The 18056-nt window shown below is 38.6% G+C and overlaps 1 protein-coding gene across 16 annotated transcripts in view; it reads left to right on the top strand.

Moving 5' to 3' along the window:
- unc-104 (kinesin family member unc-104) overlaps nt 1–18056 on the top strand; it is a 348954-nt gene that overhangs the window by 245281 nt on the left and 85617 nt on the right. For 15 of the 16 annotated variants that reach the window (XM_068361054.1, XM_068361056.1, XM_068361058.1 and 12 more), the window contains 5 exons: nt 2067–2157; nt 5720–5844; nt 14784–14965; nt 15095–15259; nt 15588–15808. In XM_068361054.1, the coding sequence (XP_068217155.1) occupies nt 2067–2157; nt 5720–5844; nt 14784–14965; nt 15095–15259; nt 15588–15808 (784 nt within the window). The remainder of the gene's footprint in view (nt 1–2066; nt 2158–5719; nt 5845–14783; nt 14966–15094; nt 15260–15587; nt 15809–18056) is intronic. The other variant, XM_068361061.1, reaches the window with a different exon arrangement.

Below are 18056 nucleotides of genomic sequence, written 5' to 3' on the forward strand. Positions count from 1 at the left end.
CTTACTTGACCAAAGAATAGTTCAATGTCATCTTGACTGAATTTTTAGGTCATCAAAAATTGCAAAGGCCCACCATTAGATGCATTGCAATTTTCATATAGAATCTGAAGACTTTGTATGAAATATAGAAAGTCAATGAATCCAGTTTTTGTATTTAGATTTATATCTTTACCATCTAAAAGTCTCAATGATCTGAAGTATATTTTTGCTTTTATTAGAAAATATTTAATATAATTTGCTTTATTTTGTCTGAATTGGACATTTAAATCCCTTGGCATTTAAATCTCATGAATTCATTATGTTAAGTAAGGTGTTCAATACCATTTGGAAATTAACAGTAACTTCCTTCCCTCCATTCATTTAGGAGCTGTATGATATCTTAATGTTCGTCTTTTTTTTTCTTTTAACGTTGTCACATGAGCAACTGTGAGCTTATTATCTAAATGAAGTTCTTCTTTTTCTTGGAGTCTGTTCAAATGATCAGCATGCTCCCTTTTCACACAATTTCCTTTCTTATCAATGAAAATGTTAATTTCTCCAGATTAATTTCTTACAAGTTTTATCATGTGATATGGATTGGTATATCACCTGTCAAAGGTAACAAGAAAAGTGACAATATCTTCCAAAACAATTGTCACGTTTATAAATGCAATTTCTCATTTAATTTACAAATGGTATTATAATCACAATGTTTGATTGCTTTTCATTCAGCAAAAGCATTCAAAAACATTAGATACCCATTTATTGATTCATATGTTGCAGAATAAGATATTTAGAACTGGATAATAGTGCCTGTTATACTTATAAAAAATACTGTGACAGCTTAGATCACGTGAGGTTACGATCAAACTAGGAATTCACTTGCCAGTCCTAATATGACCTCCTGGTACCAAGGTGGTTTCCCTTTACCCACACACAAGGTGTTTCCTCCCATCATTTCTCCAAGGTAACACCAAATCATCTAGGTTTTGCATCTCTTAGAGCAGTCAAAGAGTCTTAGACAATAGAATTTTGGTCTCCTATTGGTCATCTGGAATTAGTGGGGATATTTATCCTGGACAGTTAGTGAAGGACTTTTATGGAAGGATGATAGCCATAGAACTTAAGTTTTCTTATCAGAATTGGTCATAATTATAGTGAGAGTTTCAGCAACATTTACAAACCTTGCTAGGTATCTTTATTGGTAAGGAGGGAAGTGCAACTCAAGAGGAGAAGCATATACTTACATTACAATATTCTATACGAATAGGTGCCATACCAAATGTTAGCTGAATGCCAAATGTTGAAAGTAATGGTGTCAAACGAACCAGGAAAATCTGGGGTACAAGATGTCAGAAACATTCTACCTTTATCATCAAATAAGACTCAATAAATTAAGCCATAAGGAAATTTAAACATCTCAGCTTGAAGTATACAGTAGATATATTATTAAGAATTGTTCTTTGGTATGTTGCTTGGACCAGTGAGTGTAATTTTGGTTTGAAATAACTGTTATAGTCTAGGTGCTAAAGCTTTGAGCATAGATTCAACTCCTTTGTTCTTATCAAGTTCTTTGGAGGGAGAAGATCTAAGATATTACTTCAAATTGGAGAGGAGTTTTTTACTGTTTTATCTAATGGATATCACTCATTGCACCATAGATACTAGTATTGGGATACTAAACTGGGGAGAATAGCATACAGTAAGTAGTTCTATGCTTGCCAGTCACACTGCAGGTCATTATTGAAAAGTAAGATAAGATGTGTGGAGTAATTGAAAAAACTTCATATTGTTTCAATGTGCTAATTCATTTCATATATTTTTTAGAATGGATTAAATTATTTTGAGAGCCTATCTAGGCCTAAGGTAATGTCAAATGATATAGAAGTTTGTTAGAATTCCGTAATATTACTAGGTTTAATAAAGTTACTAAGTCAAAATTACTCATACTCCTTAGATAATGGTTTCCAAATGTAATATGAGGCTTAGTGATTTTTATAATTTGTGATTATAATTGTGACTATAAGATAATTCTTTACCAGGGGTTTGTTGAATTACAGAAAATTAATATAATTTTCCTTCTTCAGCTTCCTACACCGACACGATGAGGCTTTCTCCACAGAACCCATCAAGAATACTGGAAAGGGACCACCTCTTGGCTTTTATCATGTACAGAATGTAAGTAATTGATAGGAGTTGTACGTAACATAACTGGTGAACCAAGCATTTAGTTTAACAATGTTCTGAGTAAAATTCATGAGTATTTTGAAATTTTATATTTTTTTTATCAACACTAAAATCAGTTTCTGGGAAGGCATTATGGATAAGGTGTGACCAACTATGTGGTACCCTCTAAATCCCTAATAATTTGTCCTTTATACTGTAGTATAAAGTATACAGTCTAAAGGGAATAATAAAACTTATTTGATACCAAATACTAGACTTGATGTATCATCTTGGAATATTGTTACATAATTGTCTACTTTTATTTTGCCCAATTGTAGTTGGGAAGAACTTTTTATCATTTATAATTGAGAATTACACCTTTCTTGTAAGTGATATAACTATTTCTAAAATGAAGAAATCTATGAAAAAACCATCATCGTCTAAGATGCATAAAGAATTGACTTCTAGGTGTTCATAAAGAATAAAAGCACCCTAAAGGTCTAAAGGTTGGCCTAAAAACTGACAATACATACATACGATCCGAGCCGAAGCCCCCCTCTGTATTGACTTGGCAGGTAGACTAAAAGACTTCCTCAACAACCCATCTACAGTCCACAAGGATGGCAATGATGAGAAACTATTAAGCATGAGCATGGCTCCAACTTTCATCCAACAGATTGCTAGGCAGGAGCATTTTCAATAGGCTTCCACAACTCCTTCCTTATGACAAGCCACCCAAATGTATATGAATATGGGAATTTTTGATGCATTATGACTGATATGAATGATTAATCTCCCGAGTCCCACATTGTCAAAACAATGTGAAGGATAACATGGAATTCAGCTGTATTAAAGCAGAGAGGGTGGTAGTCAGTGAAGCATTGATGGATTATTTTGAAGAATATTTTGAATTTTGGCTACACTACAATACTGTGCATTTGAGCCTATTTTATATTTAATGATACCAGGGATTGAAGGATAATGATGCAGCAGTTATGGAGTGAACTGGTAATGGTGCTTAACTTTCAAGGAATAATTAGGTGCCAATGCATTGCATGGGTTATTTCTTTCCTTCTCCACTTTTTTTTTATTCTTTTGTTTATATAGTGCAAAATCTATTTATTATTTAATATCATGTGTATGTAAAAACATTTTAATATTTTCTTGAAAACAAGAGCTTAAGACCTTTTGTATAATATTTATTTTTGCCATAAACTAATAGATAAGTAGATTTAGGAATAAGATAATAAAGCCCATATCACAGTTGTCATAAATGTTATATCTTCCTGATCCTTTGAGAATTGAGCAAAGCTAATGTATCTAACAAGAAAAACACAACCAGACTTCAGAATTGTTCTCCTGTCTTTTATCTCCAGAGATAAAAAACAAAGAACTCTATTACCAAATGTTTTAGTTTATACAAATGCCTACCATGGATACATAACTAAAATTTTTAAAATAGTTGACATTGCTATAAAAATGTATAAGTACTTTCGCTGTTGAAGCAATATACAAACTGATAGAATGCTTAACTAACTCTGAACATACAACATATGTACTTTGTCGTCATAACATTTCTCACAAGATGAGAAGAATTCCAGTATGTGGCATTTAAATTTACAATAGCAAAGTTTTGGAGAGGATCCTCATAAAGGTTCATATAAGTTGTAGCACAAGGTAGTGCCCTGTAAAACTCAACCATTGACTTCTGCTTGGTAGAATTAATATCAAATTGAAGACTGAAACACCTAAGCTGAAAACAATAATAAGATGTTGATCTCTCGCATCACAACAACAATGTTTTTACAGCTAATGGATAAAATGTAAAACTTTCAAAGTATTCAAAGGTCAAAATATGCATAAAACTTGAAAGGAGGCATATTTTCAATAGTGACGATGTCACAAAAATTATGCTAGATAGTTTTATAATTATAAACTTCTAGTCAACCAACCAGACTATATATGCCATGCATCTAAAATATGTAGACATGTAAACAAATGTAAAATAATGCTTTTGCTTCACATTGCAATGTAAAATGCTAACTTACCATTCTACCAAGTCTTTCTTCTTCCATGCATGAGGGTACACTTGCAAGCGTGCTATTATATCTTGTTTCTCTTCCTCTTGTTTTTTTTTTTTTTTTTTTTTTGAAGTTTCTATAGTGTATATATGAAAGATTCAATGTAATGTTGCTGCTGTTCTTAAAATATTTTATTTTTATTATTCATTACTTCTCTTGTAGTTTATTTATTTCCTTATAGTTTATTTATTTCCTTATTTTCTTTTCTCACTGGGCTATTTTTCCCTGTTGGAGCTCTTGAGCTTTTTCCAACTAGAGTTGTAGCTTAGCTTGTAATGATGATAATAATAATGATAATAATGATGATGATATGATGGTGATGATGATGATGATGATGATGATGATGATGACGACGACGATGATGATGGTACTTTAAATTTCCTCTCACGAAGAATTTCTTTTAATTCCAACAAGGCTTTATCTCGGTATCGATTTGCATGTTGAGCATCAGCCATGGCTATATATATATTTTGTGTACAAATACAGTATACAGTATATATATATACATACATACATACATACATACATACATATATGGATTTCATAAAACCTTACTTCTTATGACCAATGTAGTATTATTAACTACATAGAGTACTTCTGTTTGTAAGATTTTAATCTTCATACCTTATCATCATAGTTTAAAACCAAAGACAAATAACTTGATTATCAATAAAAAATTAGATAATTGTCTTCTGTAAACCAGAAATTAGACAAAATTAAAAATATAAAAGCTGTTAAAAATTCAAAGATAAAATTGGAAGTGAAAGACAAATGGTGAATATAATAAATCAAATTTATCCATAAGTAAAAACATTGTGGGCATAAAAAACTGATAGTACTAACTTTATAGAATTGGAATGAGTTTACAGCAAAGAATTGATATCATTAGTATGTTTTTGGTAAATTCATCAAGTAGGCCTACAAGTTTTTATGATAGTTATTGTATACAAATTGTAATAGGTCACATAAAAATTGTGGCTGTTAAGCCAGCAGCCCAATGCACCCAGTCTCCCTTCACCACAGAGCCACCTAGCAGATTAGTTATGGTGGTACCTCATTACCTAATTAACCCTTTTACCCCCAGGCTTTTTGGAAATTTCCAACCCTTAACCCCCAAGGGGTTACTTTTTTCCCAGCACATTTTGGTGTATATTTCTTTTAAATTGCTCTAACAGCGTTAATTTTTGTCATAGAGAGGTCAGGTTGGTCTCATTCTCTTGGAAAATGTCTGAATTTTCTCAAAAAATTATCAAAAATATGAAAAAAATAATTTTTATAGCATTTTTTTGCAAGGACGTACCGGTACGTCCATGGGGGTAAAGGGATGGCTTTTGTGAAACGTACCAGTACGTCCTTTGGGGGTAAAAGGGTTAAGATGTGGAGAAACTAGTTATTAAGATAAATTTCAGAAAAAGAACAGATATTGGTACAAGTTAATCAATTTTACTTCCTAGATATTATATATTTATTTTGACTTTTTTATTAATTTTCAGATTACGGTAACTGTGACTCGTGCATTTATCGATTACATCAAAACACAACCAATTGTTTTTGAAGTCTTCGGTCATTATCAGCAGCATCCACTTCACAGGGATGCTCGCCAAGATGCTACACACTTGTAAGTCTACATTCAATCTTTGTTGTTTTTATATAGTTCAAAAGATATCAAATAGAGGGTGCCATTTTTCAGCAATAGTTTTTTAAAGAGTACCATTAACAGTACGTAATTTCAATTGATACTCCTTTCATAAAATTAACATGAATGTTTACTTATTATTTCCATGGAGAGTTTACGGGAATTTTATGTTAACTGTAATTAATTTGCTCACTCTTATTCAGTACTTTTAATAGATGAATAAAAATATTTTAGAAAAATTAGATTGGATGAATTTTGAGATTTCCTGTGTATGAAAGTTGTCCAGCGCCATCACATCGCTCAACTTTTTATGTTTATCCCCACTTTGTGATGTGATTTTACAGACATCTCAATTGTGTTGTAGAATGCTTGGACTTCCATAAACACTGGAAAAGTGCTACGTCCTTAAATTTCACTGCATGGCACAAATTAAAAATTTCAGTTATAGCATGTTAAGCATTGATTTGTGACTTGTAATACTTTGATGCATGTCACTTCATGATAGAGACCATTAAAAGTTTTGAGACAGCAGTTACCTCTACAACAAAGTCCCACTGAGTCACACTCCTACCTTTTCGTTGGGCATACCAGAAGGGTTTGTTCTGGAATGAAAGGTGATAAATGGAGCACAATAAAATGGTTAAGTTAAAATTTTAAAGCTAGTTTAGAAGGGACAAATAGGAATGGATTAAAGTTTATTTATATATATATATATATATATATATATATATATATATATATATATATATATATATATACATACACACATATATATATATATATATATGTATGTATATATATATTTATATATATATATATATATATATATTTATATATATATAAATATATATATATTTTTATATATATATATATATATATATATATATATATATATGTGTGTGTGTATATACATGTGATGTATATATATGAATACATATGTATATATATATATATATATATATATATATATATATATATATATTTATATATATATATATATATATGAATATATATATATATATATATATATATATATATATATATACATATATATATATATATATATATATGAATATATATATATATATATATATATATATATATATATATATATATATATATATATATATATATACATATATATATATATATGTATATATATGAATATATATGCATATATATGCATATATATGAATATATATGCATATATATGCATATATATATATATATATATATATATATATACTGTATATATATATATATACAATATATATATATATATATATATATATATATATATATATATATATATATATATATATTATAATATATATTTGTTCCGACACAGAGACTTACCTTGAAACACTTTATAGGAGATTACTGGTAACTCCTCTCCGACGACCAGATTTTTACGTAGTTTCCCCCTACTTCCATGTTCTATACTGTCCTGAATAACGGGAAATAACATGACCTGGGGGCATTGCCCAGGCAGGTCGCCCGTCTTTGAGAAGCTCTCCCCAGTATGTTTTCTGGTCGCGTTGTGTTCACACACACCGCTCCTTATTCTCTGTGCGACCCCCTTTGTGCGCGTTACTATGTAGTTACTACATGGTCTCGATTCCTTCACGAGTGATTAGTGCCTTATCTGTGTTCTTTTAGGATCGTTCCTTTGTGCTTTTATTGGCGTTTTAGTGCTTTGCCTTGCTTTATGCTTGGGTTTAGCGATCTTTGTGTGTGCTTTGGAGTACGATCGCCGTTGTCCTGGGCCTAGAGCCGGGTATTCGTGTTGGTCTTTCTTGTCAAAGCCAGTTCGCCGTCAGAATGCGGCACGATGAAGACGGACTCGAAGAGGTCTCCTAGGGAAACTAGCATGTCTTCCCCTGCGACGTCGGCAGGAGAGGGGGCAGGTTGAGTGCATTCTTCTCCCCTACCCAGAGTAGGGGACGAGGTAAGTCCTTGAAGTGTAAGAAGTTGGTGCCTCCTTCCCAAGGGTGAGATGTTGTGGGGGGAACCTTCTTTGTTCAAGGCAGATCAGGCGCCTACAGGTGAGTGTGTGGGGGTCCGAGGGACACGTCTCTCTCGTAGGGACGGCGTCTCGGCGGAGGACCCCATGTGGCCTAATAATGTTCCTTTTTTCTTATCACCAGATTCATGGGTAGAGGCCTCAGGCGCTTCAGCTGCGGAGGGATCCGCTGGCGTGGGATGTACCAAGGACGCCGTTGAGGTCCCCACTGGACATGGAGGAGGTCCTATGCTAGTCCTTCACCCTGGATCCGCATCGGGGCTCGATCCTTCGGGCCCTTCAAGCGAGGAACGTCGGAGACGACACAGGAGGAAGAGAGATCAGTCTGTGTGGAGGAACTCCCCTTGCGGTCTCCCACAGGATCTCGGGACGGGAAGTCCCCGTTCCCCTCCATACAAGCCAAGAGCCCCGCCAGAGAGTCAGCTGATGGGCGGAGGACCCCGTCTTGTAGGCCTAAGTCCCTTCCTAGAGCCAACCCATCCGCTCAGTGGAGGGAGCCGTCTTCTAGGATAGGCAGCCTAGACGGGTCTCCCCATCGGGATGATAGACAGGGACGGGCACCCCCGTCGATCTGTTTCACGGAGGAGCCGTCCCGGTTCTCGAGGAGAATGGGGATCAGTCTGTGTGGAGGAACTCCCCTTGCGGGCTCCCACAAGATCTCGGGACGGGAAGTCCCCGTTCCCCTCCATACAAGCCAAGAACCCCGCCAGAGAGTCAGCCGGTGGGCGGAGGACCTCGTCTTGTAGGCCTAAGTCCCTTCCTAGAACCACTCCATCCGCTCAGTGGAGGGAGCCGTCGCCTAGGATGGACAGCCTAGACGGGTCTCCCCATCGAGATGATAGACAGGGACTGGCACCCCCGTCGATCTGTTTCACGGAGGAGCCCGTTCCGTCGTCCAGGTCCTCCAGGAGAATGGGGATCAGTCTGTGTGGAGGAACTCCCCTTGCGGTCTCCCACAGGATCTCGGGACGGGAAGTCCCAGCGTACAGGAGAGTCCTTGCCTTAATTAGGGGTTATAACAACCTTATAGAACCCGCCACTCAAGAGGAAGAACCCTGGACTTCAGGCCTGAACAAGTTCATAGCGGTCCCCGCCCAGAAAAAGTCCTCTCTCTCTCTTCCCGAGGCCAGTAACGTGGGGATTGGAAAGACTCACATTGATAAGGTCATATCCCGCAATAGCGACTCCTGCAGGGGTCACAGCTCAGCAAAGCTCCTACAGGGTTTGAAGTCGCAGACGAAATACTACTCTTTAGAAAATAGGCCGACCGGTGCGTGCAAGACCGAGGAAACCATAGACATCCTGTGCCAGGGCATCTCCGACGGGAGGGTATCGGCAGCATCTACCTTCTTCTCCCCTTCCGAGTCGGCAATGATGGAGGAGATGTCCAAGGACTTAGTTAAGGTGGCCTCCTGGTTGGATTGGTGGGCCACCACCCTAGTAGGCACCCAGATTCCTACAGACTCCATGGAACCTGCAAAACGGGAGGCTCTGAATGAGTTGCTGGGGTCAGGTAGCCGCGCCCTTAAATTCCTGACCTTTCAGTCTTTGGCTCTCTCCGCAAACTGGATTCTCCGGAGAAGAGACGCCCTAGTCAAGAACCTTCCCATTAAGATTCCTGACAGAGAAGCTAAAGCCTTGAAGACCTGCTCCGTCTGGGGGGAGCAGCTTATTCCGACGAAGAAGGCGGAAGAGGTCGTGGAGAAGTTGGCCAAAAAGAGGGAGCTACCTACCCTGAAGCCACAGGCGGCACGCCGCCCCATCTTCAGGAGGCCAGTGACAGAAGCACCCATGGCCGCGCGTACCACACCAACTCAAGGAAGGAGGGAACCCTCGTCAGGACAGTGGTCTTCCTCTGTGGTTCCCCCCCGAAGAGGTTCATCTTCTAACCCCCCAACGTATAGGTCTTCTTTCTACTCCTCCAGGAGGGGGAGAACAGGCCGTTCTTCCCGTAGGAGATAAGATGGGAGGCCCCCCTCCCCTGCCCAAGCCTCAGGTAGGGGGATGCCTCAGACTCACTTGGCAAGCATGGAAGCTCCACGGAGCAGATCCGTGGACAGTTACAGTACTAAAGGAGGGCTACAGGATCCCCTTCATGGAAGAGACACCCCCCCCCTAGTTCCAGCAACGCAGGCAGACTGGTTGGTGCCCAAGGACCTGGCGAAGAGGGCAGCGTTGGACGAAGAAGTCAAGACGTTGCTGCAGAAGGGAGCTTTAGAAACAGTGACATTCCCGGGTCCGGGGTTCTACAGCCGCCTGTTCCTAGTGGAAAAAGAGACAGGAGGGTGGAGACCTGTAATAGACCTGTCAGCCCTCAACAGGTTTCTCAGGAAAGTGACCTTCAAAATGGACACTCCAAGAACGGTCATGGCGTCCTTGAGAGAGGGCGACTTTTTGATTTCTATAGACCTCAAGGACGTCTACTTCCAAGTGCCATTCATCCGTCGAGCAGGAAGTTTCTCCGGGTCAAGTGGGGTACCCAGGTGTTACAATTCAAGGCCCCATGCTTCGGTCTTTCAACAGCCCCCCAGGTATTCACGAGGGTCTTTACGACGGTCCCCATATGGGCCCACGAACGGGGCATTCGACTGATCAGGTACCTGGACGACTGGTTACTCCTTTCATCCTCAAAGGAAGACTTGAAACAACAGGGCGAAGATCTTCTTCAATTGTGCAAGACCCTGGGCATCGTGGTCAACTTGGAGAAATCACAGCTAACCCCATCCAACAGGAGGACGTACCTTGGAATGGTCCTGGATTCGTTACAGGTCAAGGCATTCCCAACCACGGAAAGGCTGGACAACCTGGATCGAGTGCTCCGGCCCTTCCTTCTGGGTCGCCCCAGAAGAGCGCAGGTTTGGCAAAGGTTGGTAGGGCACCTGGTGTCCCTAGAGAAGCTGGTACCTCACGGGAGACAGAACTTAAGGGTTCAATGGAACCTGAAAGAACATTGGAACCAGAAAAGTTCCCCGGACATTGTGTTCCCTCTCCTTCAGGAGTCCAGGAAGGCCTTGGAATGGTGGCAGGATCGGTCGAACACCCTAAGGGGGATGCCACTGTCCTCCCAACCTCCGGAGGTTCTTCTCTTCACGGACGCATCGAAGGACGGGTGGGGAGCCCATCTCCGGGAAAAGACAGCAAAGGGGGCGTGGTCAGAGGGGGAGAAATCCCTACACATAAATATCCTGGAAATGAGAGCGGTCCAAGAAGCCTGCAACCACTTCGAGGAGGACATGAGAGGGCGTTCGGTGGCCCTAATGTCAGACAATGCAACGGTGGTGGCTTACGTGAAGAAGGAGGGGGGACTGAGATCAAAAGAGTTGTGCGAACTGGCCCTTCAAATCCTAAAATGGGCGGAACAGAAGGACGTCATCCTGACGGCAAGGTTCATCCCAGGGAAGAACAACGTCCTAGCAGACGGCCTCAGCAGAGTGGGGCAAGTGGTAGCAGCAGAATGGTCCCTACACCCACAAGTGGCAAGCTACATTATACAGATGTAGGGATCTCCGGTAATGGATCTGTTTGCAACAAGGTTGAACGCGCAACTCCCCGTATTTTGTTCTCCCGTCCCAGATCCGAAGGCGGCAATGGAAGACGCCTTTCAGCACAAGTGGGACGGACTGGACGTGTACGCCTTCCCCCCCTTCTCCCTGATAAGGCAGGTCCTCAAAAGAGTAAGGGCAGCACCCAACCTAAGGATGACTTTGGTAGCGCCTTGGTGGCCGGAGAGAGAATGGTTCGCGGACCTAAGGAACCTCACCGTCCTACCTCCTTGGCCTCTACCCGGCAGGTCAGACCTATTAAAACAACCTCACTTTCAGCGGTTTCACAGAAACCCGCAAGCCCTTCGTCTTCACGCCTGGAGATTATCCAGCGGCTCCTGAAGAAGTAAGGGTACTCCGGCAAGACAGCCAGGAGGATGTCGCTATACCGGAGGAAATCATCCACAGCCGTCTACCAGTCTAAGTGGGCGGTATTCGTGAAGTGGTGCAGGGACAAGAAGTTAAAGCCCTTGGAAGCGTCAGTGCCCGTGATAGCCGACGTCATGGTTTATCTCAGGGACAAGTTAGACATGTCAGTTCCAGCGATCAAGGGAGTTCGGGCGGCCCTGGGTCAAGTCTTTCTTCTCAAGGGCATAGATCTCGGCTCCTCCAGGCATATCTCCATGCTTATCAGAGCGTTCGAACAATCATGCCCCCCTTCCGCCCCTAGAATCCCGAGTTGGGACTTAGCGCGAGTCCTAGATATGTTACGGAAACCACCATTCGAGCCCTTAAAGGACATCGATGACAAGAACCTCACGCTCAAGGCGGTCTTCTTGCTAGCATTAGCCTCGGCTAAGAGGGTGGGCGAGCTACACGGACTGTCATTCGAGGTGGAACACACTAGGGGATGGAAGGAAGTAACCTTTAAGTTTGTCACATCCTTCGTCGCCAAGACTCAGAACCCCTCGGTGTGGGATCCGAGGTTTGAGAGTTTTTCGATTCCGGCAATCCCGAATAAAGGAAACCCGGAGGACCTAAAATTATGCCCGGTCAGGACTATTAGGAAATACTTTAAGAGAACGGCAAACCTCCGCCCGTCTATCAAGAATCTCTTCGTCTCATGGGGAAAAATAAAGAAAAACATATCCAAAAATACGGTTTCGTTCTGGCTCAGGAAAGTGATCACGCAAGCCTACTTAAAACAAGGTCTTCCTACACCGGGGAAACCCAGAGTTCACGATGTTCGGGGCATTAGCACCTCTCTAACGTTCGAAAAGAACATGTCAGTAGCGCAGGTTCTTCGAGCGGGAACTTGGTCCAACCAGTCGACCTTCACCGCACATTATCTCAAGGACTGTACGAGAAAGTCTCTAGACGGGTTTTCTATCGGGCCGGTCATCTCAGCCCTGCATTCGGTTTGACGGCTCAAGCCCCAGGCTCAATCGCGAAACATAAAGTATCTAGACACAAGGAGCCGAGTTCTATTTCCCCCCCTTTTCTAACTTTCTCGTACCGTCAGTCGTCATCAAGAAATATCGCTCATTACACAAGACGAAAATTCGCCATGTCAAGCACAACGAAGATATTGCAGAAGGGTAAGTGTTATATCACACTTAATGAGTCTTTTACGTAGTTTTCCCTACTGTCCATCGGGGTCAGGGCTAAAGGGCACTCCCCCCCTCCTAAGGTGTAAGTCTCCTATAAAGTGTTTCAAGGTAAGTCTCTGTGTCGGAACAAATCACAAATTTTAAGTAATTTGTATTTTTCCTAACAATACTTACCGAAGAAACACTTTAGGTTTAGGGCCCCCCCAACCGTCCCCGCAGTGCCCCGCTGACCTCGTGGTTTTGTTCATTACATAAAACATACTGGGGAGAGCTTCTCAAAGACGGGCGACCTGCCTGGGCAATGCCCCCAGGTCATGTTATTTCCCGTTATTCAGGACAGTATAGAACATGGAAGTAGGGGGAAACTACGTAAAAATCTGGTCGTCGGAGAGGAGTTACCAGTAATCTCCTATAAAGTGTTTCTTCGGTAAGTATTGTTAGGAAAAATACAAATTACTTAAAATTTGCGATATTACAGTATACATATATATATATATATATATATATATATATATATATATATATATATATATATATATATATATATATATATATATATATACAGTATATATATATATATATATATATATATATATATATATATATATATATATATATATATATATATATATACAGTATATATACACCTCTTTCTCTCTCTCTCTCTCTCTCTCTCTCTCTCTCTCTCTCTCTCTCATTTGAATTTAACTTAATTTTTTTTTTTTGCTTCTCCTTTTTAATCAACTTTGACTGATGTATTTAGTAATGTATGTTAGGAGTATAATGAGGTGATTAAATGTTAGAGTAATTGATTTTAAGCTAACTTCCGTACTCTGTAATCTGGCAAAAGCTCTAATCCTGCAACCTTTGGGTCCCTATGATCCAGGATTAGTAAGAGCCTACTTGTAATGATAATGATATTACAGTAAAAGGAATAATGATAATGATAGTAATACTAACTTGAAGAAAACTCCATAGCAAGTCTAAAAAACTTCATGTGAAGAGCTATTTTGGAAAGGTGCAAAAGTTCCTGTATTTTTATATATAGTACAATGATATATGTATGGAATTTTGAAACCCAGAAATAATAACCTTCAAGTCTACCAATGTTTTATTCATGAATACATGTAGTTTCGTATGTTATAAGAAATAGTAGAATTGATTGGTTTAAATGTTTCATGATATGCTCGTTTTGTTCTTTGTTAACTTATGCTTGAGCTACATTATGATTTTGCTCCACCCAAGAAGGAATGAATTCCTTTTGAGCCTATGCTAAATATTACATAATTTGAATCAGTTCAACTTATTAACTGAAAGCTGTCATAAGGCCCTAATATTCATTCTGTCTTCTTCACATGGGAAAGGAAAAACTATCTAATTAAATTTAATCTTTTATGTAGTTTTAACTTTTTTTTCTCTTGCTGTACATAGATGTTTGAACAATCTAGTCAGTAACTGCTGCTACTTTGTCATTGTCACAATGTTATTGTATTTGGTGAGTTCTTCACAAACTAATAGTATTCAAAGCTTTCCTTATTGTATTTAAACCTTTCTCACAGCAACTGTTCCTCCAAAATATTTTCTTTTATAATTTTAAAAGCATGTTTGTATAAATTAATATGTGTTCCCCTTTCCCTCCCTATTTTTCTCTTATGTAGTCCCAGTGTTTGTTTATCCTGCATGTTCCACTGATTTTCATTGTTGTGCTGTCTTTTCCTTCCTTATCCTGCTGAAATGATGGTGTGGCGTTACTGGTGTTTTGGATATGTTATGAATGGGATATTTTGGTTCTGGGATGAACACCAGTTTACCTCCTGGTATGGTACCTCCCGGCAGCTCTCGTGGTCCTCCCAAGAGGATGCAGCCTCCAGCAATTCCCATCAGTCAGCCAATTCGATCACCCAAGTTTGGTGTTGTTCAGAGCCCTTCTACCTCACATGTTCACGCTCGTCATGACCTCCTCGTCTGGTTCGAAATATGCGAATTAGGTTTGTTAAATTTTTCTCTCTTTTCTTGTGATAGGGGATATGAATTATGAAAAATTTGGTATGTCAGATATATGCTTTCTGAAGGTGGATACCCTTTGCTATATCTTTAATGCATAAAATTTTCAATAGCACCGAGTGGAGAGTATGTACCAGCTGTTGTTGACCATGGAGATGATTTACCATGTCGAGGTTTGTTCCTCTTACATCAAGGAATACAGCGTCGTATACGCATTACCATTGTACATGAACCATCTCCTGATCTGACATGGTGTGATGTTCGAGAACTCGTTGTAGGTAAGATATGAGTTGTATTCTGGATATTGATGAAGTGTTTGTGGTTTTGAGAGTGCATGTTATTTTTACTAAATAATAATGTCATTATTAATTTTTATTGCTTTGACATCATTATTAGTTTAGCAGCTACAGTGTTTATTCCCAACTGTCTTCTTATGTAAATTGTTTATTTTTTTATATTGAATTTTTAAAAATTTGATGAACAGATTCTGTTAGAATTAGGTAATATGTATTTGTTACAAATATTTTAGTAATTTTTATTATTGTTTTTATCTTTTAGCTTTTACTATTTTGAATTTGAAACTAACGAAGTGTTCTTGCTTCTTAGGTCGCATACGCACAACCCCAGAAAGTGAAGATGATGACAATGATGCATCAGTCTTGTCTCTGGGTCTGTTCCCAGGCGAGTATTTGGAGTACCAAGGAGAAGACAGAACATTCTTCCGTTTTGAGGCCGCGTGGGACTCTTCTCTGCATAATTCTATATTATTGAATCGTGTTACTCCTCATGGTGAACATGTCTACATGACCATATCCGCTTATCTTGAGGTACCTTTCCTTATCATTTTGTAAAATTATATCAATTTCATTGCAATGGATTTTCAAACATAGGAAGTACAGTTAAAAATTCTAAAGGTTTTATTTAAATGAATCTTTTCTCTAAGTTCATTATATTATTCTCATCAAAAACAAAAGGAAATTTGTTGATATCTTCTCTCTAATGTACTGTATAATGCCCCTCATCCTATGTTAAGTTGCCAGGAAGAAGAGTCATCTACTGCACGTGTAACAAGCTCTAAGGGTGGTTATTTTGAGCATTTGTTTCTAATATGTTATGGCATTTTGAAGATCCAAGAGCTATAATTTAGTGAGAGCCTATTTTTTTTTTTATTAGGCAATCTTGTACACAATTGTTTGTCAACAAATACCATATACATATCCTTCTCGTATTGGTGATTTTTCTATTAATACAATAATAAAATATTGTGGAATAAAGATATGTGTTCCAGGATGTCATAAAGTGCACTGTAGGCTATAGGTTTCAGGATTACTTGCTTGAAAAGGCTCATCTACTATTGATATGATATTGTATCTAAGTATTGTCGGAAGGTTACTGTTCGTTAAGTGACCTATGATAGGATTGCTTTTTAATGTATCAAATTACACAGTGAATGACAGGTTCAGTTTTTGCCATGACATTGAGATGCCCTATTTAAAACTTATAGTAGTCAGTTTGGTGACTATGAATTTTAAAATAAACGAAGTTGAACCCAGAAAAAAAAATTATAATAATTTGAGGGAGTGAGGGTTTTTGGAGGTTTCAAACAAGAATTGAAACAAACTCTTGATTAAACTTCTATACTAAACATGAAAATCCAGTCTATTTTGTACACAAGATTCTTAACAGTATTTCAAACCTTACCTAAGATTGACATTGCAAGATGTAAGACTCCTTTAATGGCATTGAAAGGAGCTGAGTTTCCCAGTTAAGAACATAGGAAAATCCATAGGTAGCAGGTAGAGGTTAGAATATATTTCACCAAGGACATCACTTCCTTACTCTGTTCCCCTTGTCAATAAAGGGTAGAAACAAAAATGTCAATAATAATTTTCATTTTTTTTCCAGTGAAATTAGAGCAAATACTGTTTTTGGGCATAGTGTTGTTACTAAAGCACTGCTGTTCAGTTTTACCAATTGTTCCTAACTTTTCAATCTTAATTTCTCCATTTTCATATTTCATATACATCACACCTATTGATGATTAAAATTTTCTTTCTCCATGCTCTTTTGATGTGATTCCAATCTTATCAAGTCCTGTTTGTCTTGTCCCTGGTTTCCTTTTCTCTACTTTTAGATCCTCTCCTCAACTTGACCTTTGCCAGAGCTTGAAAGTTTTTCTTCCCTTTAATTGCTTTATTGTAATAATGATTCCCCCACCCTGAATTTCCAGCCAGTCCTACGAGTCAAAACTTATGGTCTAGTTAAACTGTGTTTTAATTAATGTCACCACCATTTCTCTCTCTCTCTCTCTCTCTCTCCTCTCTCTCCTCCTCTCTCTCTCTCTCTCTCTCTCTCTCCTCTCTCTCTCTCTCTCTCTCTCTCTCTCTCTCCTCTCTCTCTCTCTCTCCTCTCTCTCTCTCTCTCTCTCTCTCTCTCTCTCTCTCTCTCTCTCTCTCTCTCTCTCTCTCTCTCTCATACAGAATGGTAATAGTAGTAGTCTTCAGAATGGTAATAGTAGTAGTCTTCCACCCTGTCTGTTATTTTCTTTTGTGTCATCAAGTCATCAGAACTATTCATTATAATAAAATAAGTAATTGCTTCTGCTTCACTACCTATTCATGTTACCTTCTCTTTGGGTCTTCTGAACATATTTTATTCTGTCTTTGATCCTTGTCTTTCCATCATGTGATCAAGACTATCTCTCTTTTTCCACATACCCATTTAGGTCTCTCAATAGTATCAATGTGACCCTTTTGATATTCCATCTTATAACATTTTCTAAAGGTCTGGTTCTTCCTTTTGTCTTTCATTTCTTTCCTTTCAAGAATTATTGGAATCTTGTAAACTTCAGTATGTTTTCATTTATTCTTCCATGTTTATGACTTTGTCTGCCATTTCATTTTAGACAAGAATATCAACTAATGCTAAATTAGGTAAACTTAATTTTTTTTATTTATAAATAAGACTTTTATGGAACATTTTATTACTTCAGGTTTTTTGGATACAAGTTGTAAGTTATTTCACCCCATATTAGTCCTATTCAATTTTTGATTTTGGGTGTATGATGTATTGTTT

The sequence above is a fragment of the Palaemon carinicauda genome, chromosome 37 (assembly GCF_036898095.1).
Source record: "Palaemon carinicauda isolate YSFRI2023 chromosome 37, ASM3689809v2, whole genome shotgun sequence".
Taxonomy (NCBI): domain Eukaryota; kingdom Metazoa; phylum Arthropoda; class Malacostraca; order Decapoda; family Palaemonidae; genus Palaemon; species Palaemon carinicauda.